Raw genomic sequence first — 27,600 nt, 5'->3', positions numbered from 1 at the left:
ACTGTTTACAAATGATGGTAGCACCCAAACAGGGTCTGAAAACAAAATGCCCCAAAGTACAGTGAACCCTTGTTATATGCTGGGGTTTGGTTCCAAGATCCCCCATGGATGCTCAAGTCCCATTAAATATAATGACATAGCAAAATGGTGTCCCTTATAAAAAAAATGGAAAATGCAAGGTTTGATATTTGAAATTTATACTTTTTTTGAACATTTTAAAACCGTGGATGCTTGAATCCATGTCTAAAAAAATCTGTGTATAAGAAGGGCCAACTGTACTCAGAATCACAGGACCAAAGGGTTGGAGGAGATTCCAAGGGCTATTTAATCTGACCCCTTACCGGTGAAATCCACTGGTAAAGTCACCCTGATAGGTGGCCATCTAGCCTGTTCAAAACACAGGAAAGGGAGAGCCCACCATCTTTCAAAATAAGTGTATTTCACTATGAAACAGATGATCTCTTCAGAAGATTCTTCCTAATGTTTAGTTGGAACAGTCTCTCTTAAGTTACCTACATCACAATGTTTTGTGCTTCCCTGGCTTTGCTCCTGGCCGAAGTGTGGGGAAAGACTCAGTATTGTCACATCAGAGCCTGGGATGTTCTAGCATGTGGGGAAGCAGGGTGGGGTGAATGAAATCAGGATAGGCATCCCTACTATTTCCACTCAGTGATAATGATGGGTGGTAATGATTCTCTTTATGATAGCATCTAGGGATGGGGCTTGTGATGGATTTTGATTAGAGATTTCTACAGGACAAGTGGACTCCTCCGTTCTAACAGCTATTATAAAGGTGGAAGAAGTTTTAGATATATAGCTTCTCCTTAGTTGACAGCTCCTTTCGGCCTTAAGATAGACAATGCTTCACAATCTAGACTTGTATATCTAAGCATAAGATAATCAGTGAATAACTGTATGCATAGGCCTAGGCAAGAAGTACAAAGAGGTGTTTTTGCCAGTTCCTTTCCCTGAAATATAGCCTACATAACCTAGTATTCCTTGGTAGTCTCCCATCCAAGCACTAACCTGAACTAGCCCTGCTTAGCTTCCAAGATCAGACAGGATCTGGTGCATTTAATGTTCAGTCTGTTTTCCGTATTCACATTTTCTGCATCCATAGAGTCAACCATCCATGGCTTGAAAATATATATATTTTAAAAAAACAAAAAGCAAACCTCAACTTCCCATTTTATTTTAGGGACATCATTTTAGTAAGCCACTGTACATAATGGGATTTGAGCATCTATGGATTGTGGTATCCGTGGGGTTGGGGTCATGGAACCAAAACCAAGTGGATACTAAAAGCCCACTGTATTTAGGCACATCTCTGGAACCTGGCAGGGGGGGCAAAATAACTTTTAGAATGAAGTCCCTTTTGTCAGGCATTTTTAGGACCAGCATTAAGAATGCTAATCATACTCTCCAGAAGCTTCTAGGGATATACTTCGCCTTTTTGGGGACTCAGTGTTTTTCGGGGGGGGGGGGGGGGAATTGGTGTGCCCAGAATAGGCCAAAAATTTTCTTGGTTCTTCAGATGTTACTCACACCTTGCATAATACCTTCCCAGAAGGGTGGAAATCACTCCATCAAGTATGCTGGAATGTGAACATCTTTGGGAATTATTGGTATTAGAACATAGAAGTCCGTGTCAGGGCTAAAAGTAGGGGTCATGGTGTGTAGATGGTGCAAGACCAGGCTTTCACAGAAGATTCTATATAGTGGGCCCTTTCTTAACTGCTGAGTTTTGGTTCCAGTACCCTTCATGAATACCAAAATCCATGGATTCTCAAGTCCTATTAAATACAATGACATAGGAGTTTATCAGACAAGGGAAATTGGAAGTATAATCCAATGGCAATCTGAACGCAATCATGGGGTTTAACATTATTGCGTAATAACCCACTACACGCAAATTCGGGCAATGGGAAGTCAGTCCGAACACAATCATGTGGTTTCATGTTATTGCGTGATAGACTGCCATACGCAAATTCAGGCAATGGCATGCTATTTTCGGGCAATGGGAAGCCAGTTTGAACACAATGCGCATTCATGTAATTGTGCTAAACTAGCAACTTTAACTGAATGCATTTTGGCCCCACTTTCTTTTCATTCGAATTTGATAACCTCCATAGTAAAATGGTTCTCCTTATATAAAATGGCAAAACCAAAGTTTGCTTTTTGGAATTTATATATTTTTAAAATATTTTCAAGCCAGAGATGGTTGAATCCATGGATAAAAAAATCTGTGGATACAGAGGGCTGACTGCAGTTTAATTTGATGTGATATTGCTGTCTTGAGTTGGGAAGGCATTTGCTCTTTCTCAGATTGCTCTGCATGCCACAGCTATGCTGAAAGGTTCAGCCCTTGTTTACCTTCACAGGCCCTCCTGATTGTTTCAGCTTTGGGCTGCAGCATATCCAGCAAAACTGTGGTCTCTTCGCACATCAGCATGCACTCAATCCGTAGCTGGTAGCTAGAATAGAGAATCAATATAAACACCATGCTGTGCCTTCAAGAGATCGACATATAAGACCTTTCTGGTTAGTCACTGTTATGGATAGGGTTACCAATTGAAATCTGGAGAGGGGTCCTCTTCCTTTAATGGTTGCTTAGAAGAGGACACTGCAGCAGGTTTTTCTTGAAATGCAAACAGGTAACAAGCAACAGCAGTGGTCTCCTACGCAACTACTAAAGGTATAGGAGCCATCTCCAGTTTTTACTCTGGCAAATCCAGTTAATGAGTATGGGAGGTTAAAGCTATATTTTGAATTTAAATCCTTCTAAATCTAGGATGGGCAAACTCTGGCCGTAAATGTTCTCTGGGGGAATGTATTTTTACCACACTTCCTCCTCAGTCTCAGGAGAGTCCTTTTTTAAAAACAGGAAGTTTGCTGGAACTTCTGGTCTCTTCTTGTTGTTAAAAAAAGAACTCTCCTGGGCCTTACAAACATGGCAAAAATATTCCCCACGTTCCTCACATGGAGGGTATTTGGGGGTATTTTAGGATTTTTTATTTGCAGAGGGTGCAGTTGGGGGTGCGAATGTGCCCTCCTAGACTGCTACAGTTCCCCATTCTCAGGGTAATGTCATCCTTTTTCAGGACCTTACATTTCAGCCTTCTGTCCAGGAGGAATTCCAAAACGTATTTCATTTTGAACATTACTAAGAATTTATAGTTATATTATGGTTTTTACCTTTTATTTTGTAATTCCTACATTTTTCTTGAATGCCCTACATTTTGTCTTGCCTTGTCTTCCTTTGTGGTTATGAGATCTAGTCACCCTGCCCATTCCTGACTGAAATAATGAAATAAATATTGGGTAGGAGTCTGATCCTTACAACCTCATCCTTTTAGCTCAGACATCTGGTGGCTGCGCATACCTTCCAGTTTAAATGCTCTACCCTCCCATGATGACCCGACACCCCTCAAATGTTTTTTCACTCAAAAAGGCCACTTGTCCCCTCTAGGGTTGTTGTGTGCCTTCAAGTCATTTCCGACTTATAGTGACCCTAAGGCAAACCTATCATGGGGGTTTCTTGGCAAGATTTGTTCAGAGGAGGTTTGCCATTGCCTTCCCCTGAGGCTGAGAGCATGTGACTTGCCCAACCTCACCCTCTACTGTGCTTGTGGGTAACTTTGCTATATGTTTTACCCAGTGAGATGTTTTAGGCCTAGGAGAGGACAAATGTGACCAGAAAATGCCCACTCCACTTGGAGTCTTCAAGGGCCAGAAATTGCCATTTTGGGGGCATGATGTTTCTTTCTTTCTTTTATTGTGTGTGTGTGTGTGTGGCTTGGGGGTGCTGGAAAACCAGACCTGGAGGCCGTATGTAGTCCATGGCCCATACTTGGCTCACCCCTGTTAGTTGGATATCTGGCAGTACAGGCTATCTCCCCAACTTCTTTCTGGGGATTTCACTCAAGAACACTCTGGAACATACAATACATCAAAAACTTTGGGTCTCATTAACATATTGCAAATATTAATGTTAAAAACTTTTTAATTCTTTAAAATTTGTCTTTAATGTATTACTATATGTTTTAGTTAATTTAATTATTGCGTTGTTTTAAACGGTGTAACTTGTTTCAATGATTTATGTAAACTGTCCTGAGATCTTTCATACAGGGCAGGGTATAAATATTTTCAGCTTTGAAATGTAAAAGTACTTGGAGAAAGGAGGGGTATACTATATATATATATATAGAGAGAGAGAGAAAGATGGGTGGATTCCAAGTTCTCCACCACACAGTGGGAATGCCTCTTCTAAGAGTATGGCTACTACATTGCATGCATGAATAATGATTTTATGCATATACACATGGACTAAAACAAGATAAATTTCATTAACTGGGAGACAGGCCTAATTATAAAGGTTTCCCTTACCTTGGAACTCCAAGGAGAAGAAGATAGAACTGATCTGCATTTGCTAATTTTTCTTTTTCTTCTTTGAAGGATTTTAAGTTTTCTATCTAACAAGAAAGAAGAAATGTCACGTTCCAACAACATTGCAACGAATCACTGCTGTATCTTGACAAACCTACCTGTCCCAGTTTCCCCTGGACTTTTCATTTAACTTTTCATTTAATGTCAAGTCCCACAGCCTAACTATACTAAATAACTACAGTGGCCCCTTGGTATCCACTGGGGTACATCCTTGTGTATACCAAAATGTGGATGCTTAAGTCCCATTAAATACAATGATGTAGTACAATGATGTTCTTTATATAAAATGGCAAAATCAAGATTTGTTTTTTTGGGGTGTGTGTGTGTGTGTGTGTGTGTATAATATTTTCATGCTGTGGATGGTTAAATGCATGATAAAACATCAGAAAATATGGAGGGCCAACTATTTATTATGATGTCTGAATACAGCTATTTTTTACAACTCAAAGAAGAACTATTTTGTTAAAGGTTTCTTACTTCATGCTTTTCTGGAAGGAGTTTCAGCAGCTGCTTGAGGACCTCAACATCAAACTTAGTACGATCACCTTTCTGAATCATGTCAACCACTTCTTCATTTGAGCTATGGAGAAAACAGGTTGTTGAGTACATGCAACCACTGCTCTGTGGGTTTATACAATTATCAGTAGAGAAAGTAAGTAGAGACAGAGGTCTCTTCTCTCACTCCTTTCTACTAACAGCAGAATTCAAGACCACTCAATGAAATGGATCTGCAGCTAAGCTACAGTAAATGTTGTTGAAGGAAGCCACTTCTTCATTCAATACCTAATACATTTTGCAGAGTTTATTGCACCAAGATGGAATTTTTATAAAGGATTAGTCACAAGTAGGATAGATGAAACAATTCCTATAATCCCCATGAGGTTAATCGTCATCTTCAGAATTTATTTACCTTTGTATACCAGATGTAAGGGTACAGAAAGTAGGGTTGGTTCCCTTCTATATAGCTGCAAGTGAAAAACTGCTATGCATTAAATGAAACTTGTAACTAGCATAATGTAAAGGTGAATAAAATCTGTCCTGTTCAGGATGGAGACAATCCCAAGGAAATGCTACAAGAACACACTGACACTGGTTCTTGACAAATGCAAATCCCTATGTATATGCAGCAAGGATGGAAACAATAGTCAATAATATATATATTTTAAAAAACAAAACATAAAAATGTGTTTTTCTTCAGCATTAGATTTCTGGGCCTCCTTTTTGACAGAGTCTTCAAAAAATCATAAATTGTAATCTCATGCATAACTATAGTTTTCTTAATGCCACTTAAATTTATGAGGCCCCCTCCATACTACACAATAATAGCAGTTCAATTCCACTTTAACTACAATGGCTGCATCTTATAAGAGTTTTGTAGTTTAGAGAAGGACTAGAGCTCCCTGGTACAGAATTCTAAATGCCTCATTATGCTAGAGATCTCAGCATTCCATAGTATGGAACTTTGGTAGTGAAAGTGGAATCAAAGTGGTATAACTGTGTAGAGTGAAAGGCTCCCATAAAAATTTCAAGAGAAAAAATATACCCAGAACGACAGATGTCATTAGCTAGGAAAGCTTCAGGAACAATTTTTCATAAATGGTTGATCTTGCAGCTACTTTTTCAAGCACAGAAAGCTGTCTCACCACTTAAATTGCTTCAGGAAGATGTTCAGATTGAGGCTTTTCTTGGAATCCAAAAATGTGATCTGTTTTAGGAAATAAAGCATTTTAGGTCAAGATTTCAAATAAGTATGCAAAAATTACTAGAGTACAATTTTCCTGGCTTTACCCTCATAGATGCAGCTAGAACAAGTGGTCTCCTGGATACACCTTAAATGGGCTAGCTCTAGTTTTGTTAAGATGGTGTGTACTGGTTTCCCAGATAGTTTCTGTGACCCAGGAAGACTGCTGCATTGTATTAGCAAGTCTGTGAAAAAATATCTGTTGAACCAATAGAACCAACTGCCTAAAGAGGAGGTAAGGTCTTCTTCTCTGAATGTCTTCAAAAAGAAGCTGGACAGCTACCTGCTGTGAATGCTCTAGCTGGAGATCCTGAACTGAGAGGGGAGGTGAACTCAATAGCTCATGAGGCTCCTTCCAACTTTATGGAGTTTATCACATTTTTTAAAAAAGCGACTTACCCCTTCCGTTTTACAGTTGCTTATGGGATGCAGCTGGGAATTACCGCAAGGAAAATGCTGCTGATGCCGCCGCCCAACAGCACCCCACCTCAATCCCAGCCGTTCTTAGCCCATTGCCTTTCAAGAACAGAAAGCTCCCAACTTTGCAAATCAGCCAGCTGAGTGCGGCTGGGAGCAGGGATTCAGGTGGGATGCTGTCAGGTGGTGGCATCAGTGACATTTTCTGTGTCATAATTCCCAGCTGCATCTCATAAGTGACTGTAAAACAGAAGGGGTAGGTTGCTTTTTTTTAATGTGATAAACTCTTATGAGTCTATGAACAGGCAAAACCTCGCACAATCCAAGTTTGCATCACAAAGACTCATGTTTCATTAGACCAGAATGAAAGAACCCTGATAAGGTTATATTCTTGTTGTATGCCTTCAAGTCATTTCCAACTTATGGCTACCCTATCCTGGGATTTTATTGGCAAGATTTGTTCAGAGAGGCTTTGCCATTGCCTTCCCCTGAAGCTGAGAGAGTGTGACTCGCTTGCCAAAGTCAGCCAGTGGGTTTCCATGGCCAAGCTGGGAATCGAACCCTGGTCTTCAGAATCATAATCCAACGCTCAAACTACTGGGACACGCTGGCTTGCAGTTCCAGCTGGGACATGTATGACAGTGACATATTGACCAGTATTAATAATCTAAGAAGTCTAGTACTAACATCCCAAAAGGAAAAGGAAGGAAGGATTTCATTCCAATTTCAAAAGCTCCCCTTCCTGGTCACCTAGAGAAAATCTCCTTCATCACAAGGAAAAGACTGTGCCAGTTACATGGATACTGGCCATTCTGACTGGGTCATTCTGGGATGGGCCATCCAAAACCATAACTTTTTTAGACTCTGCAAATGGCTGTTTACACACATACTGTAATTTAGTGCTGTTGAAGGAACTAATCAATCACCAGATGATACAGGATTGGAATGAACAAAAGGATCCTCCTACCTCTTTTGGTTCTGTCTTCACTGGGGCAGCTTCTTTTGACTTGGGCTTTGCTAGTGGAAAGCAAAACAACTGCTCTATGCTTGTATAGTCTGGCTCAATGATTTCCTCACTGCTGCTTGTCACGGAAGCCCACATGGAGTGACCCTCTGGAAGACAAAAGGCATGGAAACCTGATGTTAAGTATTTTCCTCCGAAATGAAAATTTGTATTCATGCATTTGCATAGGAAGAGTGTGGAATAGGTTTTTAAAAATATTTATTAGATAACTCTGATTAAAAAAGGGAATTGAGGAGGTAGCAATTTTTTTGTACTAACTGATAATATCTGTAAAGCAATACAATTTTGTTTTTACTGTATAATGTATAATATATTTTACAATGTAAAGTATTTTAATGCTTTTTTTGCCTTATAGTTTATTAACTGCAAAAAGGCAGCTGCTGCTACTACCATTGGTTATGGTAGTTAGGGCTAATGGGAGATGCAGTCCAACAATATCCAGAGGTTCATATATTTGCATCCCTGCTCTTCTCTGAGCTTCACCCTATCCAACTGGAGAATGGCCTATTCACAGCACAGTTCAAAGTAGAACTACAGAGTTGAAAGCTGGGATCTAGTCTACTGGAGGTTAAACTATGAAGCGTCTAGAAGATCTCTATGATCCTCTATCGGAAGGTATATCTGAAAGATTACTTTTATGACTAAGCTGATTCCTTTAATGCCCAGGTCTGCTCTATGTAATGCATTTGACCCAAAAATCCTAAGCAACTTTCCAAAAAGCAATTCTCCTCTGTTGTAAAATATGAAAGTATAATCTAGACGCTGAAAAGGTTTTCACTGGTCATTAAAAATGCAAATGTTTTGAATCTAGAATGTGCTATGTGAATCATGGGATAACACAATTAACTGAACTTTTTTTTAGAAATCTGACTCAGTCATCCATATTAATTTATCAAAATATAGGGGGCCTACTGTATTGTTGTGTCAACTATCTGTGGATTGGAGCCTCCATCACACCCCCATATTATTCAGTGGTGCACATACTCACAGATGTGCTGATTCAGATGTATGCATGTTGCAGCCCACTGGATAATATGGGGCTTGAATGTCCATGCATTTTTCCTATCCGTAGGGTGGAGGAAGTAGAACCAAACCCACCACAGATGGTATTTATACCCTGTCTTTCTATTTAAATAGGAATATGAATAACATTAAAATCAAAGAGAGTTTCACTGTATTTATGCCACTATCAAGAAGGTACTACTTTGCCTTGCTACCCACTGTATTTCATTTGGAGCACACATATGGAAGAGGACTGTCAAAGAAGATCTCAATTTGTGGGGAAGGCTCAAATGGAGGTGAAAGTTATCCAAAGCTACCTACCTCTTGCTACATTGGAAGGGAGCTTCTGCCAGTTTAGCTTCTTCATCCGTAGCGTCGGAGGCTTCACCCTCTTGTGGACAGGTCTGGCACACCCAAGGGAATAGTCAACCCGTGCAATGACAATCTCTTCCATGTTGCCTCCTAAAGGTGGAGGTGGTGGGATGCCTCCCATACCAGGCAAAGGGGGAGGGGGTGGTACCCCTGCCATCCCAGGTAGAGGAGGAGGAGGAGGAGGTGGCATACCTGGGAGTGGGGGAGGTGGAGGGATCCCTGTCATTCCTGGCAATGGGGGAGGTGGGGGTGGCATGCCTGGGAGAGGTGGGGGTAGAGGAATCCCGACTGCACCCGGGAGAGGAGGTGGTGGAGGTGGCATACCTGGCAGCGGTGGAGGTGGAGGGATCCCTGCCATACCAGGCAGAGGGGGTGGAGGTGGAGGTGGAGGGATCCCTGCCATAGGAGGTGGTGGTGGGACCTGAGGTGGCATCCCTTTCATGCCAGGGAGTGGAGGTGGTGATGGTGGCTGCTGTGCTCCAGGGAGTGGAGGAGGTGGTGTTGGTGGAGGAGGAGGTATTGGTGGTGGCAATGGAAGATCACTAGATGGAGTTGACTTTTGCCCTGGAGAAGCAGAGCAGGACAATAGCTGGGATGGTGTCACTTTCTCAGACACATTTGAAATTGATGGGATGCCAGAAGAGCAGGTCACAGCAGGGGAGCTCTCGATGACCCTTGGAAGTTCCCCCAAATCTTCACTGGTCTGAGTGCTTTCATTCATCTTGTTGACTGCTCTCCTGGATTCAGAATTACTTTTCTTTGGGTGCTTCTTGATGGACAACAGTCTCTCCATGACTTCCTCCACACTGTTGCCTTGTACTGTAAAACAATTCACAGAAACAATTCACAGGGAAAGCAGTCCAAAACATACTTCAAACCACGGGTGAACAAGTGTGACCCATGAGCCAGATGCAAATTCCACCCTGGTTTCTAATCTAGGGTGTTTGTGTGGGATTTTCATCATGTTTCCCCTCACCTGGGCTATTTTAGCCCTAGGGGAGGCCATTTTCTAAAACAGGTAGTCAATAGGAAGTGACTTCCGGTTAATTCTTGTTGCTAAAAAAGGCCTCTCCTGGGTGTAAAATGGCCCAGTAGGGTCCCAAAATGGGATAACCCCCCCCCCCCCGTGTCCTCTAGAGGTCTTTTGCAGTGGGGGTGCAGTCTTCCAAGCTTTCTTGGGAGGCTACTCCATCCCCTAACCTCTGGCCCTACTTAACACCAGTTCAAGCCGTTTTTCTTACAGCATGTCCAAAACTTACTGTCATTAGCAAGCAAGATGGCTCTGTTTACTAAGATTTCTAATGCTTCCCACAGCAGTAGGCTGGAGCAGTGGGAAGGTTCGAGATGTAAGAGACTCTGGAGAATGGACAGCAGTTGGACTGAAGCTGGGCAGCTGCTCACCTGAAAGGTAAAGAGGCCATTTACAAATTATAAAATCACAGAATCATAGAGTTGGAAGAGACTACAAGGGCCATTGAACTGTTTTCCACATCACTTTGCAAGACAGTAACATTAAAACTATTATAAGACCAAATGCTAAGACAGAGTTGCAAGGTTAATTACCACTGATATTGGTCATAATGGTCAATTGTATTGTGGAAATCATAGGATATGTAGAAATTACAATGTTCAACCACGTACATGTGCAGACAAAACAAGCATGTGTATAGGACTGATGTATCTGCATGGAGGCTGTGTAAAACTCCCAGGATAAACTTCCTTGTGCCCCATACAAACCCCATGGTGCTAGAAAAACATAAGAATTGTATTTCATGCAACATGTTTGAACAGCTGATGCAATTTGGTGGATTAGATGGAAACTATTCAGATTTCGGAAGCTATTAATTATTATTCCCAAACAAAAAGACCCCAAATTTCAACTCAAATTCTAGTTTTGTGCAGTTTGTATTAGCAAGCCTTAACCCACACCATGTTCATTTTATAACTGTACAGGACTTTCTCATAATACTTTCACTTCCAGCCCACAGGTACCCACAGTGTTGTGCTGCACAGTTCTTTGAACTGTTCAAATACATGACAGAAATGTCTGTAGAAACCAAACATGCGGTTCTTCCTGATATGAGTATGGGTAGCTAGGATCCTTATTATTTATTCATTTATTTTATATACATGGCACTTTATAAGTAAAACAAAAACAGTCAGCCCTGCCAAAGGTCTATGATTTATGCACATATATTTACACACTGGAGAAGGACAGAGTAATGCAAATAAAAAACTATGCAATACAACTGTAAAACATATTATCCAGATATAATAAAAAAACCAGTACAAGTAAAGTAAAGCAATAAATACATATTGTCAGTATAGCCAGGATGATAAAACAATATTAAACTAAAACCCCAAAAGCTTTAGAAAACAATGACGTTTTCAGCTGAGATTTAAAAACAATGAGGATTTTAAAACAATGTGATTTAAAAACAATGAGAGAATCATGAAAGAAGGAGTCATCTGCAACTTCTAGGAATATTATTTGTTTTTGTAGTCCTGCAGTTACAAAGTGAAAACAGTTGCCACTAGGGTGCATCCTTTGAGTATGAAAAAAGAAAGAAAGAAAGAAACGCACAACACACACACAGTACTGATAGAGCCTGGGTTTAATTCTCCTTGCTGAGACCCACTGGGGCCTACATCATTCCCTAAAATGAAAGTATCTGGGAGTCCATTTTATTTTTACTAAAAATCTTATTTTTGGTCAAAATAAGGTGCCAAGGGAACACATGTTGTTTTAATGGAAAACTGGACAGCCTGGACACTTTCAGGAGTGTGGTCTTGCTTATAAGCAAGGTGTGCAGGAGTCCTGAATGTTGCACACCCCTTCTTGAAATATTGGGGTTTCTTTCTGCAATGTATCACTCTCTTATCAATAGTAAAAATAAAATAAAACAAAAGAGGTAAAAGGAGCAGATCCTTATCTATAGTGGCACTGAGTTTATACAATGCCTTTCCAGAGAGGCCTACCCAGCCTCAATATTAAGTGTCCAGATATCTAGTTTAAATATAACTTTTCAGAAAAGCCTTTGATATTGGCAGACGACTGGTACTGGCATTTGCTATGCTTTCTAAAACTTAGATGCTGCAGTTGTTCCTGCTCTGATGAACCCTTGCCTTTTACTTTGTTTGGTTTCATCTGGTTGTGCAGTTTGCTTTTGGGTGCTTGGAAGGGAGACCTCCAGTGAATATCAGGTGCTGTAGCAGGGATGTAGCCAGGATTTTGGGAAAGGGGGGGGGGGTCTAGACTGCCACCATTATAATGGGGCCTGGGCGCGGGCACCATTCACTGTATCAAATGGAAGGGAGGGGTTCGGACCCGACGGAGCCCCCCCCACCCCCCGGCTACGTCTCCGGCTGTAGGCTATATTTCAGAGGGAGGCAATGACAAAACCACCTCTGAGTAGTCCTTGCCTAAGAAAACCCTATGAAGTTCATAGAGTTGCCTAAGTCAACAGGTGAATTGAAGGTACTTGCTCACACACTGCTTATTGTTTGATATGTGGTCTTGATAGTTTTCAGTGAAGTGGTGTGGTTAGCCATTTTGAGCTATTTGGGAATTAAAGTGTCATTAAAAATGATCACACTCACTTTGTTGAAGAGAGAAGAGAAAACTTCTTGATGATTGCTCATGTCAATCCCATCACATATCTTCAACAACTCCTCGTCATCTTCAGACTTGGCCTCTTCAAATGCCTCACACTGGATAAGTAGATCTACATCTTCTATGTCTCTGAATGGAGCCAACACTCATAATATTAGCATAAGTATGATAAAAAAATTAATTCCAGTTAACATACAGATAGAAATCGATACCCTCAAATTCTTGGCTAACCCATACTCTCTACCATACTAAGTTGGGAATGATGTTGTTGAATTGTGATACACATCAGTACAGCCAATGATGAAAAATCCTAAGAGTTGCAGTTTGACATTTTGAGATCTGCATAATTCCCATTCCTATTATAATTTGTATGTGTCTATATTTGGCTGACGGAGTGCACATTTGTAAAGAAACCTCTTTGTAGTTCAACAAGAAAAGTGTTTGAAGAGATATTTGCATGTCAGGATAAAGTGTGGTTTCTTCCACACTATACACTTTTAAAGCAAATGTTAACTGTGATAAGGAATGAATGGAAGTGACCTGCTTATGAATCCTTCAAGCTACAACTTTGTCATCATGGACCTGGGGGCAAGCCTAGATCTGACCCCAAAGCTGACCTGAATTCCCCTTGTTACTCCACACTCCAAGGTGATGCCAAGTAACTATCTACACATGTGTCTTGCTGTGCTGCCTGCTGCCACTGGTGCGAATCATTCTCTCTGAGGTCAGAAAGGAGGCATGTAGTTTTGATCACATGGCTGGGCACCTCCAATGATCTCAGAGAGAGCCACTTGTGCCAGCTGTGATGGTGCTGGGTGGCACAACAGGATGAATGTGTAAACAGTCACCAGGTATCATTCTGAAGTGTTCTAGGTTTTCATGGAAAATCCAGAGCAAAAGGGATGGATGGCTCAAATTCAGTGCAGAACTGGCCTCACATGATGAAGAACATCCGCACTTGAATCCAGGCTTTGGCCCTGAGTCATGTGGACAGGACACCATAAGGGTGCACGGACAGTGGTTTATTTGGCCCATGTAGACATGTTCCAGGTTTATCTTTACAGTGAGAAAATGTTGTAGGGAATCTCTGCAGAATCTGGTGGTAACAACAGAAATTAGACTCCCAAACTGGTATGTTTCTGCATCTCACAGTAGCAGAAAACAATTGATGTCTTGTCTAATTTTTTTTATAAAAACGCTGAAGGAATTTAAGAATGCGATAGAGTGGGTAGAGCTTGAAGGTGTCATTAAGTATGGGGATCAGTCACATCTGGTTCCAGATGAGGAAATATTGTGGCTCAAGCCCAAATCTGCCTCTACCATGGTTCTTGATGTAAAAATACTATAAGCAATACAATGTGGATGAAGAAGTAAACATGATGGAAAGGTTGATAACAGTATGGCCTCCCAACATTATGTGATGTCTTTATACTGTTGTAAATAAGTCTCAGTTATACATACAAAATATAATCTTGAACTCACCTCAGCTTGTTTAAAATATCCAACAGCTGGAGACCTGGAAGTAGGAAAGGAAAATAAGGTTGATAATGTGGTTTGCTGGACATAAAACTGTATTAGAATTCATTAAAAGAATGAAACACACTCTCTAGGAAATAATGGAAAGATCTCCAGAGAAGAACAATGGTAGCAATTTCTGGAAAAATGGCAGGTTCTTCTCTGTAGTAGTACTGACATTATTCAAAAGCTACCACAAGGTGTTGGAAATTGTCAAATGATATACAAAAATGGAATCAAAAATTAATATGGATTGCAAATAAGTTCTTTTTTGAATGATCAGCAGTCATCATCGCTGTTATTTTGGGATGCAGCGAATGATGTCTTTGTGCTAGCAGGAACAGCTTCTAGGTGAATCTACACCGTTGAAATAATGCAGTTTAAGTGCTGTAGCTCCATCCTATGGAATCCTGGGATCTGTAGTTTTACAAGATCTTTAGCTTTCTCTGCCAGAGTGTTGGTCCCTCACAAAACTAGAAATTCCAGGATTCTGTAGTATGGAGCTATGACACTTAAACTGGTATCAAACTGCATTATTTCTACAGTGTAGATGCATGCTGAAAACTGAGTGTTTTATCTTCCACAGTCTCATCTATCTACTGCATCTTTCCAATTTATTTCATGTACTCCTTCCAGGGGTCTCATCATCCACAAGATAAGTTTTTGGGGAGATGGGGGAACCTCAGGGATGAGGACCTACAAAGATGGAGTTACCCACTTTTTGTAAATGGGCTAGTGCAAGGCCACCACTGGATACATCCCCAAGGATAATTCAAACTACAGTAAATAGAAAATAATTGAAGTAATACAAGGAAGAAATGTTATGCATTGACCTTCTATGCCAGTGGTTTCCAACCTTTGGTCATCTATTTGGACGTAAAATCCCAGAAGCCCAGCCAATTTGGCCATCAGTCAGGAATGAAGGAAAATGAAGTCCAAAACATCTAGAGGACCAAAGGTTGGGAACCACTATCTTAAGGTGAACTACTCTGTGGAATCTACAGACTAGTGGTCCATTTACACTACAGAATTATAGCACTATTGTTCCACTTTAACAGCTATAGTTCTGTCCCATGGACTTCTGGGCCTGTAGTTTGATGAGGCACTGGAATGCTCTGCCTGAGAATTTTAAACATTGCCAATTCCAGGATTCCATAAGAAAGAACCATGGCAGTTAAAGTGGAATAATACTGCCGTCATTCTGTGTATGAATGTGCCAAAGGACTTATTTTCATTGTACATGAAACAGCTGAGCTGACAACCATTCTTACCAATGAACTCATTCCGGAGCTGTGTCCTTGTCCTTAGTTCTTCTGTACCCAATATGACTGCATTGATGGCACTCAGGAGAGTTATCATATATGGCACATTATCTGTGGCTGAAAGTTCATTCATGATGACACTGAACCGGTACTGTTGGTTTTTCACAGACTAGGACACAAAAGGCAAATCACTGATATGTTGGTTCAAAAGACTACATTTCCCAGTCAAGACTGGAATTACTGAATCATAGAATCTTAGAGCTGGAAGTCCCATCCCCTGCCATACAGGTATGCACAATTATAGCATACCTACAAGATGGCAATCCAACCTCTGATTAAAAGTTAAAATCCATCATTCTCCAAGGCTGCTTATTCCACCACTGAATGGCTCTGTGGTTAAAAAAAAAAAGCTCTTCCTAATGTTTAGGTGGAATCTCTTTTCTTCTAATTTGAAACCATTGGTTTGTGTTCTAGTCTCTAGAGTTGCAGAAAACTAACTTGCTCCATCTTTTACCTAACATCCCTTCAGATATTTAAGGATGGATGGCCATGGAAACCCACTGGTTGACCTTGAGCAAGGCACACTCTCAGCCTCAGAGGAAGGCAATGGCAAACCTCCTCTGAAGAAATCTTGCCAAGAAAACTCTGTGACAGCTTTGTCTTAGAGCTGCCATACGTCCCAAATGACTTGAAGGCACACAATAATCATGTCATCTTTTGGCCTTCTCTCCGCCACTCTAGCTCCCTAAGTTGTTCCTCATAAGGCCTGGTTCCCAGATCTTTGATAAAACAAAGAAAATTGCCTTATACCATATTAGACTATTTGGCCATCTAACCCTATCCAGTATTGTCTGCTCAACTGGGAGTAGCACTCTAGGATCTGGAGAGATCTTTTCATGTTACTACTCAATCCTTTTAAACTAGAGATGCCAAGGAGTGAATCTGAGAGCTTCTGCAGTCCACAGCATATGCACTACTAAGAAGCTATGTTGTTGCTATTATTATTCGCCTTCAAGTTGTTTCCAACTTAAGCAACCCTATGATGAACCTAACTGGGGGTTTCTTTGCAAGTTTCTTCAGAGGTGGTTTGCCATTACCATCCTCTGAAGATGAGAGTGTGTGACTTGCCCAAGTGGGTTTTTATGCTCAAGTGGAGAACAGAACCCTGATTTCCAGAGTCACTGTCCAAGGCTCAAACCACTATACCATGCTGGCACTACTAAGCTATACCCAGAGCATGTAAAGTTACTTTTCCGACCAACAGCTCCCAGAATCTCTTTGCTAGCATATACAAAGGCCATGTTGTGTGTGCCATTTGCCTTCAACTCTTTTTTGACTTATGGCAACCCTAAGGTGAACCTATCAGAGGTTTTCTTGGCAAGATTTGTTCAGAGGGGGTTTGCCTCCCTCTAAGGGGTCTAAGGGCTGAGAGAGTGTGATTTGCCCAAAGTTATTCCATTGGTTTTCATTACCAAGCAGGGATTCGAACACACAGGCCATATGGGCTGTGAAAATCTGGAGATTATAGTCCACAAATTAACATTTCCAAAAGTTGGCACTGCTCCCTCCGTTAAATGAAAAGCAACTCAGGTCACACTATGGGAAGCTATAACTTCTGTAATAACGCCTACAATACTATCAGTTTCCTTCTTGCTGCTGCGGCGTAGGCAGAACCTTCTATACCACTAGCAGTTGGGTGTCACTGAAATCGATTGGCATTTGGCAGCAGATTCAGAATTAAAAAAGAGAAAGAGAGAGAGATAAGAATTTATTCACATAGTGCGTCATAAACAGATGGAATCCCCTGCCAAAAAGATGGGTTAATAATGGACACAGACTTGGGTCGGGTTGATGCATGCAGAAGAATGAGGCAAGAATGAGTGGGGAGAATGGAATGTAAATGGAGGGATAAGTGTCAACTTTTTAAGATTGCTTCTTAAAGAGAAAAAATTATCTTTGCAAGTTGGTAACTTAACAAAAGAGGGATTTTTAGGAGGTGGGCGAATAGGTGGTTAAAAATAGCACCTTGCCTTTTCAATCAGAAATTGATATGTTTTACTTAGCCATGTCCTTTTGCTCTGAGCTTTGAAAAGTTACTTTTTAAAAACCACAATTTGCAGCATCTACCAGCTAGCTGGCTGGAGGATTCTGGGAGTTGCAATCCAAACAGTAACATGCCCAAGCTGGGTTCCTGCTGTATAGCTTTAATCTTAAAAAGCTTTAAAAAGGGACTAGATAGCTTGACAGAAGAGAAATCTATCAATGGCTAATGGCCACAATTGTTAAAGTGAATGTGCACATTCAAAGGTAGTATGCTAAATGGATTAACTAGTGCTGGGGAGAAATAAGGGGAGATGATTATTGCCTTCATATATTGTTGTTGTGTGTCTTCAAGTCATTTCCGACTTATGGCAACCCAAATGCAAACCTATCATAGGGCGATTTTTTGGCAGCAGTTGTTCAGAGGAGGTTTGTCATTACTTTCCCCTGAGGCTGAGAGCATGTGACTTGCCAAAGGTCACCAGTGGCTGAGCTGGGAATTGAACCTTGGTCTCCAGAGTTGTAGTTCAAACCACTATGCCATGCTGGCTGTCCAGATTTATACTGCTTGGAAGCAATATATAAATACTTTTAATAACGACATACACACACACACATACATATGTATTGCCTCCTAGCCCATAAGGTCTCCCAGGCTAGTGCACAACTAATAAGAGTGTTTAAAACAGTTCAGGGTTTTTTAAAAAGAAACTTTTAAAACACATTAAAATGTTCTTTTAAAAACAGTCTAAAAACAATGCTAATACAACCATTTAAATATGACTTCTCACCTACAGCTTATTAGATGTCCAGTTTGCCATTTTGGAAAACAAGGGACTGGATTACACTAATAGATCTCTGCCCTAATTCCACAAACTTTTATTTCAAAATACATATTATGTCCTTTATTGTGCATCTGATTTTCTGCTTGCCTTGTAATGATCCAGAGCATCCAATGCCAAAGCATGTCCATCCATTGAGTAAATACAGAGAGCAGCCAGGAGTTCGAAAACTTGCTTCTTGACCATGATGTTCGAGGTATCAAGTGCTGCAAAGAGAGAAGTCCAACATCAGAAGAAGTCAACTGGTATTTTAATATACAATCTTCAAAATCAAATGAGGTGGAATGACTTAGGGCTTGTTTACATAGGGCATTTACATCCGTTTCATCCCGCTCTCACATTGCCCTGTCTAAACAACATGGTCCAAGGGCCTAATTTGACTGCAGACTGTGTTCATGTGGGAATCATAGAATCGTAGAGTTGGAAGAGACCACTAGGGCCATCCAGTCCAACCCCCTGCCATGCAGGAAATCCAAATCAAAGCATCCCTGACAGATGGCCATCCAGCCTCTGTTTAAAGGCCTCCAAAGAAGGAGACTCTATCACCCTCCGAGGGAGTGCATTCCACTGCCGAACAGCCCTTACTGTCAGGAAGTTCCTCCTAATGTTCAGGTGGAATCTCTTTTCCTGTAGCTTGCATCCATTGTTCCAGGTTCTGTTCTCTGGAGCAGCAGAAAACAAGCTTGCTCCCTCCTCAATATGACATCCTTTCAAATATTTAAACAGGGCTATCATATCACCTCTTAACCTTCTTTTCTCCAGGCTAAACATCCCCAGCTCCCTAAGTCGTTCCTCATAGGGCATGGTCTCCAGACCCTTCACCATTTTTGTTGCCCTCCTTTGGACACGCTCCAGTTTCTCAATGTCCTTTTTGAATTGTGGCGCCCAGAACTGGACACAATATTCTAGGTGGGGCCTGACCAAAGCAGAATACAGTGGCACTATTACTTCTCTTGATCTAGACACTATACTTCTATTGATGCAGCCTAAAATAGCATTGGCCTTTTTAGCTGCCGCATCACACTGTTCACTCATGTTCAACATGTGGTCTACTTGGACTCCTAGATCCGGGAAGGGAAGTCCCGCAGTGTATCCAGGCTGTTGTTGCTGTTATTGTTGTTGTGTGCTTTCAAGTACAGTAGTTTATGATTTATGGCAATCCTAAAGTGACCCTATCACAGCATTTTCATGGCAAGATTTGTTCAGAAGAGGTATGTCATTGCCATCCTCTGAGGCTGAGAAAATGTGACTTGCCAAGGTCACCCAGTGAATTTACATGGCTGACCCAGGATTCCAGACCTGGTCTCGAGAATCATAGTCACTCTAGGCCATCTCTTCCTTAAACTGAATTTAAAAGACTCATCATGTGCCCTGAATTTTTCCAGATAATCTGGAGCACTCCAGAGCAACACTTGGCAGCTGTTTAAACAGCGTCTTGATGTATCACTCAGTGTGGCTGTAGTGAGTAGCTCCACTGAGGTTACCTTTGATTTTGGCCTCAGAAGAAGTGACTCATGCTAGTAATGGCAGTACTGGGCAGCACAGTGGAACAATTGTTTAGACAACAACCTGGCATCACTTTGCAATGCACAAGTATCAGTGGGGAAATTGAGGCAGCATCAGGGCCAGAATACTCTGGGAGAACAGCATGGAGTATTCTGGCCAGTACAGACCTGCCCTTAGGGAGGTGGGTATGATTAACTTGGAGAAGAGGAGATGACAGCTATTTTTGAATATCAGAAGGGGTCATAGAATCAGAGAGATGAAAGAGACCACTCAGTCCAACCCCCTGCCATGCTGGAACTCACAATCAAAGCATCCTCAACAGAGGACCATCCAGCCTCTGTTTTACTCCAGTCAGCCAGGACAAGGTTGGCTTACTCCAGTCAACCAGGACTAGGATGCATGGCAGGGAGTTGGATCAGATGGCCCTTTTGGTCTCTTCTAAATCTAAAATTCTATGAAATTAAAACCACCAGCAGTAAAAGAGTATAAAAGTGAAGAAGCATGAAAACAATTCTTAAAAATCTGGAAAAAGAGAAAAAGCTTCTCCATGTGTAGTTTAGTGATTAAGTTTCCTGATGATAACAATCAAGAGTATGCTGGCCAAGTGCAGTAATAAATCATTCATTCATTCACAATCAAGAGAAGATTGGGGTTGGACATGTTGGTTAAATTGGTCTCAAAAATATTTGATAATAGAGGCTCGAAACTTGGGTGAGTACCCAGAATCTGCTACCTGCTAAATCCCAGTGATTTAGTAAAAGACTGTCTAGTAGGGTTGCCAGATCTGGCCCTGAGTCTCCAGTTTTCATTGGTCAACTCTAGGTGGGAGGCAAGGGGATAAATTCTCTAGTTTTGATAAGCTCTGCTCTGATTTTACAACAGTTAAAACACATGTTGCTGCAAATTACAAAGACTCTCCAGGAGGTCTGTGCCTTTACTAAAGTTGCTACCATGCTACAGTGGGCCATCCACATTCACTGATGTTAGGAGCTCAGAACCCCCATGAAAGTGGAAAAACCACAAATAAGAAACCACTAGGTTTTTCAGCTTGACAGGACACCTCTCTAGGAATCCTAGGCACAATTCTGTGATCAACATCTGTGGGAATTTGATCATAGACTCGTGCTGGAGGACCTACAAATGCTTAGAGAAGTGTTCTCACTAGGAACCTTTAGGTCCTCCAGCATGAGTCTATGGTCAAATTGCAGATGGGTCGCACTGGAGAACTTAGAGATTCCTAGAGAGAACACAGTAGTGATATCCGTGAATAGTCAAATCCACAAAAGTCAAGGTTGCAGATGTGGAGGGCTGACTGTATAGAATTAATGCAGTTGGGCATGGCTTTAACTGTCATGGCTCCATCCTATGGAATTCTGGGATTTGTAGTTTGTTGTGGCACCAGAGTGCTCTGACAGAGAGCGCTAAATAGTTCTCACAACTACAAATCCCAGAATTCAAAAGCAGTTAAACTGATGTCAAACTACATTAATTCTACATCTTAGATGGAGTGCGAGATAGCTTCCTCCTTTCCTTCCAATCACATGTCACTAGAGCTGCCCTTCAGCTCTGCTCTCCATCCACCTTCTGGCTAGAAGCAAGTAAGCTAAACTAAATGTTCCTTACTGCATCAACCTAAATAACTGAAAAGGAATAATCTCCTCATTTTGCCTTTGTTTGAAAACAACCCCATTACTTAAGATTTCTGTCTTTAATTTCCAAACAGGAAAACATATTACCACTCTATGTGGGGTGTCAGCGTTTGAATGACAACCTGTGAGAAATTGTGTGTTCCTGCATGGCAGGGGGGTGGACTGGCCTTTGTGGTCTTTTCTAACTCTGGGTGTCAATGGCGGGATACAGACCGCCCAAAAAGGGCGGCCTGCCTGTGCCTGGATTTCTGTCGGAGGGAAGCATCAGCCACCAAACCGCGAGGCTTCCTGTCGGCGGAAAACCCCCCCGCAAAAAGGGGGTTCTTTTTGCATTATGCTTGCAATGCCCAAGTGCGCAAATGGCACACTCATGACAAGTGTGATGCAACATGCGGACGCTATGCATCCGTGATGTCATAATGGCGGCGCCCGTGTAGACAGGGTGCCACCATTTTGACACCGCCAGTATGTACTAGGGTTTGGGAGCGTGTGCATGGAACACACTCCCTAACCCTAGTGACGACGACACCATGCCACATTTTTCCTGTCTGTACCAGGCCAATGATTCTATGGTTGATGCTTAATGCATGATGCTTAATAGTATTACCAGGAAAGATTCCTGATCTCAGATTTTGGACTGGAAACTTCAGGGCCTGGGATGATCTTGAACCATCAACCATATTCTTACTTACTTAATACTCAGTCTTTCTTCACATGGGTTTTCCATGGATAAAATGGGAATAATACTGGCATACCCTAAGGCAGGGATGGGAAAGATGCAGCCCTCCAGATGCTGTTGGACAGCAATTCTTGCCAACTCTAGCTAGCATAACCAATGCTGACAGATGATAGCAGCTGCAGTCCAACAAGGTCTAGAAGGCCACATTTTCCACAAACTTATTTTATGCTATTGTGGGTGAGAGAATTAATTAGGCATAACATTGTGCAGCATTGTGCATATTTACAACTACCACGATATTCAAGCATTGATTTCAGAAGTAAGTGGCATTGATTTTAATGTGAGTTTTGTTCCAAGTACAGCTAGGAATTCTTGTTGGTCAGGGGAATTTGGGCGCTAGAGTCCAAAAACCTAACTTTTCAAAATGCTGACCAGAACTAGGGAATGCTAAAGGCTAGAACTGCCTATCTTGTATCCTAAGTGTGTTCAGAAGCTGCATGCATTGTCTCCAGTTAAAATTATATCCTAGGAAGTGGGATGTAAGTTTAAAGTGTCACAGAAGTCAGCCCAAAGAACAATGGTGCACACACACAAAAGCATGTGAAAAGAATTTAAAAACACGCTCTTACCTTGGGAGAGTTTCCTGACATAGCCTTCATTGCTCACAATGTACTCAATGCCTTTCTGAGAGTTCATTACTGCTCGCACACAGTTAATGCATGTCAGCTGCAGCAGGGCATCAGAAATCCTGGAGACACCTCTCCCAGAGAGTCGGTCCAAGGCCTCCAGAAGAAGATCAAGCCCACAGAGTTCCAGAAACTGGACCATCCAGCCATCATCGCTGCTCTCCAACCGTTTCTTGAGCCCTGAGTAGTTCACCACAGAAGGTATTTGCAAGAGGCGGATGCAGAGTTCTGGTTCAGCATTTTCCAAATTGGCCTCTGTTTGATCAGACTCTTGGGACCCCAGCTTTCCCTTCAAGGCTGCCCATTTCTTGTGTGCACCTTCTTTCTTGGCTGACATTTTGGATGCTTGCTCCTAAAGGTGAGAGACAAATAATAATAATAATTTTAAAAAAATGAAATAGAAGGCCAACAACACCGTTCTACTTTTTAGAGATGATGGCTTGCCCGCAAAGACTGGAGAGTCAATTGACAGATAGATCAAGGCCTTCGCTCCACCCAAGGCCAACACTTAACTTCACAGAGGAAATCCAGATTACAGTGTTATGTTATCTGCACCTATATTCCTGCTGTTCAAGTTCCATGGAAAGAACCCCATCAAGGCTTTCTAGGAAAACTGTGTTCTGCTCTTTTGTGAGACTACTTTTCCCCATCCTTGTCATCATGCCCAAGGTGAAACCCATTAATGAAACATCACTGATCACTCCACGACAATACCAGATATCAAAAAGGTTTATGTTGGATATACATGGAAGCTGGTACTTGGAATCAATGAAAAAGACATCTTAAAGAAAGAGTAATATATTTATTATACAGACCACATCCAGAGATAAAAATGAGGTTTATAGAAACAGCAATGGTCAAGAACATTAATCTTTTGATGCTTATATATTCATAGATGCCTATTTAGATTTTATTACTTTTACCCCCTAATTTCTGTACAATGCTCCGTGGCTGGAATTATTTCCACTGCCCGTTGTTTTGACTGTATCACCCCTACATTCTTATTCCTCCATTGGCTTCCTATCCCTTTTGAAATCCGTTACAAACTTTTTCTGTTGACTTTTAAAGCTCTTCAGCAACTTTTCAGTGCTTTACTTATCAGTGTTCATTTATCCTTTTCACCCTCCTCTTGCATTAAGCTCTCATGGCACAGGTCTCCTGACTCAGCCAAGGTTTTCCTCCTCCCCTGCTCGCATCCACTTCTTCTCCCTTGCTGCTCCCTATGCCTGGAATCTCATCCCTACCCGATTAAGAACGATCGCTTCCCTGTCTAGTTTTAAGGCTGCATTGGAGATGACTTTGTTTAAGGAGCCATTCCGTATTACTGGTTGTTAAGCCATCGTTATGATGTCTTAGTGCCCATTTTATCATTGCTGCATTATTTTAGAGTTGTTTTATTTTGTAATATTGATGTTCTAGATTGTACACCTTATGGCAGATTTTATTATTGTTACTTTGCTATTTTATTTTGATTTGTATCATGTAAAGCACTGTGTAAATTTTACAGCGCTCTATAAATCAATGTTAATAATAATAATAATAATAATTATTATTATTATTATTATTATTATCATTATTATAATTCATGAACAGAGGAAAATGTACAGTCAACCCTCCTAACATGTGGACCTCAGATCTGTGACCTTGGAAATCAGCGGGGGGCGACCTCTGCTATTTTTGATGAGGTACACTCCCCTGCACACGCACGGGTGCTCGCATGCACCCCTTTCAAGCCTATTGGGCTGGAATATGCGTGAGCCTCCGTTTTCATCAGAGGGGCGTCCGGAACGGATCCCCGTGAAAACGGAAAGGCAACTGTATTACTAAACGGATATATTGCTGAATTATATTGTTTATGATAATAATGATCTTCAATGTGATCATAACAGAAAAGCGTGCTAGAGAGATGGAAAGAGAGAGAGAGAGAGAGATTTTCATTTCTCATGAGGGTGTTGTATACTGTAATGTAATGAATTATATATCATGTCATGCAATGGAATGTATTGAGTGCAAAGCACCTAGGCATTGACACAGAATCATAGAATCATAGAGTTGGAAGAGACCACAAGGGCCATCCAGTCCAACCCCCTGGTGGTCAGATTGTATTTCTGAAACTATAGAGAGGATCCAGATGGTCTGACAAATGGCAAAGGACACTAAGACGCAGTACACACTGGCCTTTTGTGCCATACTAGTGCCAATTCTAGGGTTAGGGACCACATGGTAACCACACAGTCCCTAACCCTAGCTTGGCATGGTAGCATAACAATGGCGGCACCCTGTGTACATGGGCACCGTCATTGTTACATAAGTGCCACGTGGTGTCCACACATTGCTGCACAGCACTTACATCACTGCTGTGCCGGAAAAAGAACCCATTTTTTCTGGGTTCTTTTTCCTCCGCAATGATGGCATGCCGTTTGAGGACTGTGCCATCCCTGTGGAGGAAACTAGGTTGCCGGCAGGCCACCATTTCTCAGTGGTCTGTCTCGGGCCTAAATTTCCCAGTTTAAAGAAATGGGGTGGGGGGACCACACCTGTTTCACCAGCCTTCAAAGACTGCCTAGAAATAGCATACCTTTTCAGTTGAAGTGTGATGGAATTTAATTTAATCTGGACATTCAATCATGTTTATTTTGAGAGGCCTAAAGTTCAGTATCTTGCACTGCAAAATCAACAGCTGAGTGGCATTAGGCAATGAATATAGGCTACCTTTTACAAAACCTCAAAGGCAGGGAAAACTCTGGCTGTCTATCAAGATATCTCTGTTTCTCAAAATGAAAATGTTTGGGGAACAAGCCAAAATGTTTTGAGTCAGTCAGTCAAAACATATTTCAATTTGCAATCAGCCATTAAACAAATATATTACAGACATATATTAGACATTAGATGTCTTTGCACATAGAATAAGGCCAAAAACAGGAAATTAATAGTTCTAAAAGTTACATAGGGCCTAAATACCCTAAAGGTACTAGATCCTGTCTGATCTTAGAAACTAAGCAGGGTCAGTCCTGGTTAGCAGTTGGATGGGAGACTGCCAATGGATACCAGCTGTGGTAGTCTACATTTCAGAGGACAGTGGCAAAACAATTTCCAAGTATTCCTTGTCTAAGAAAATCCTTGCCTATGAAAACTCTTTGAAATTCATGGAGTAAACATAAGACAACTGGTAACTTGAAGTCACATACCTAGTCACTAGCAGAAAGAGATATCTTTTCCTAATATCAGAATAAATACTACACTCTAGAATAAAATGGGTAATAGCTTCCATAATTAAAGAATTACAAAAGCAGACTCTAGCTTACTTGGGTGCACCTTGGAGGCATCCTGCAAAATTAACCAAGGGAAGAACGTTTAGCCTTACCCTGGTAAAAGGAAATCCCATACTACAATCCAAACGGACAGAATCAACTCTATAGCATAGACTCCAATCATACATGGAGAGAGAAATCCTAGAGATGCAAGCATGGTTCAGAAAAGAAAGAGACACAAGAGACCACACTACAAGCACACGATGGAGTTTACCAAGAAATTCCTGGGGGAAAAAAAGAAAGAAAAGAATGTGCTTCATAGACTATAGCAAACCATTTGACTGCATAGATCATGAAAAGTTATGGATGGCTCTTAAAGACATAGGAGTGAGACTACATCTGACAGTCCTAATGAGAAATCTGTACTTAAAACAAGAGGTTACTGTTAGAACAGAATATGGAGAAACACAATGGTTCCCTATTGGCAAAGGGGTTTGGGCAAGACTGCATCCTTTCATCCTACTTGTTCAACTTGTATGCAGAAAGTATCATATGAAGAACAGGTTTAGACTCAGAAGAAGGTGGAAGGAAAACAGGAGGAAGGAAAATCAACAACCTAAGATATGCAGATGACACCATACTACCAGCAGAATACATTACAGACTTGGAACAGTTATTAAGAAAGGCCAAAGAAGAAAGTGCAAAGGCAGGCTTACTGATGAACATAAAGAAAACAAAAATAATGATCAGAGAGGATCTACATAAATTCAATTAAGACAATGAGGAAATCGAAATAGTTAAAAGATTTCCCTTACTTAGGATCAAACGTTAATCAGAATGGAGACTGAAGCCAAGGAATCAGAAGAAGATTAGGATTGGGAAGGGCAGTTTATAGTTGAGTATATATGGTAACTTTCAAATAATGTTCAATCACAACACCCTTCTTCCATAGCCAGGACCCCAATAGTTCAATACATTATAGTATATTGGCTGGGAATGTTGGGATTGGTAGTCAAGCACAACTAGAAAGGGACTAGACTAGGGAAGACTGCATTGATGTAATGGATGGGCTTACTGGCCGGCTGGAGATGATGGGAATCATAGTACAATGTATCTGGAGAGCATCAGGCTGGGAAGGCTGATTTGAAGTGTACAATTTATATCCTTCTCTTTTTTCCAAGACCTCAAGATGATATAAATATCTTCCAGTGTTTACTTTTATCATTACAATAGTTCCTGCCCCCCTTATTCACGAGGGATACATTTCAAGACCCCCAGTGGATGCCTGAAACCACAGATAGTACTGAACTCTATACCTGTAACATTTTTGGACTGTGATTGACTGTGGGTAACTGAAACCCATGGATAAGGGGATGAGGTGGGAGGACTATGTTTCATTTTGGGACCATGGCTGATCACTGGCAACTGTTGCCCATATTTATATGAACAATATTCTGAGAACGTGGGTCTTTCATTTTTTGACAGTTTTTACAGCCAAACTCAGCTCTCACAGTAAAAATCCTCGCCCACAATAGAAATGTGTCACCAGAAAGGA

General features: G+C 41.3%; 1 protein-coding gene across 2 annotated transcripts in view; it reads right to left on the bottom strand.

The window, feature by feature from the left end:
- INF2 (inverted formin 2) overlaps nt 1-27,600 on the bottom strand; it is a 91,107-nt gene that overhangs the window by 20,318 nt on the left and 43,189 nt on the right. For both annotated transcript variants that reach the window (XM_089522657.1, XM_089522658.1), the window contains exons 2-13: nt 22,738-23,146; nt 18,365-18,480; nt 15,402-15,561; nt 14,098-14,131; nt 12,603-12,744; nt 10,262-10,403; nt 8,952-9,821; nt 7,572-7,717; nt 6,090-6,151; nt 4,924-5,026; nt 4,387-4,472; nt 2,374-2,474 (exon numbers count right to left, since the gene is read on the bottom strand). In XM_089522657.1, the coding sequence (XP_089378783.1) occupies nt 2,374-2,474; nt 4,387-4,472; nt 4,924-5,026; nt 6,090-6,151; nt 7,572-7,717; nt 8,952-9,821; nt 10,262-10,403; nt 12,603-12,744; nt 14,098-14,131; nt 15,402-15,561; nt 18,365-18,480; nt 22,738-23,131 (2,356 nt within the window). In that variant the 5' untranslated portion in view covers nt 23,132-23,146. The remainder of the gene's footprint in view (nt 1-2,373; nt 2,475-4,386; nt 4,473-4,923; nt 5,027-6,089; nt 6,152-7,571; nt 7,718-8,951; nt 9,822-10,261; nt 10,404-12,602; nt 12,745-14,097; nt 14,132-15,401; nt 15,562-18,364; nt 18,481-22,737; nt 23,147-27,600) is intronic.

The sequence above is a fragment of the Sceloporus occidentalis genome, unplaced genomic scaffold, assembly GCF_023333645.1.
Source record: "Sceloporus occidentalis isolate IW3139 unplaced genomic scaffold, rSceOcc1.0.p SCAF_4, whole genome shotgun sequence".
In the NCBI taxonomy this organism is placed as follows: domain Eukaryota; kingdom Metazoa; phylum Chordata; class Lepidosauria; order Squamata; family Phrynosomatidae; genus Sceloporus; species Sceloporus occidentalis.
Note: the sequence above shows the minus strand (reverse complement) of the source record. Positions and strands in the feature narration are given on the sequence as shown.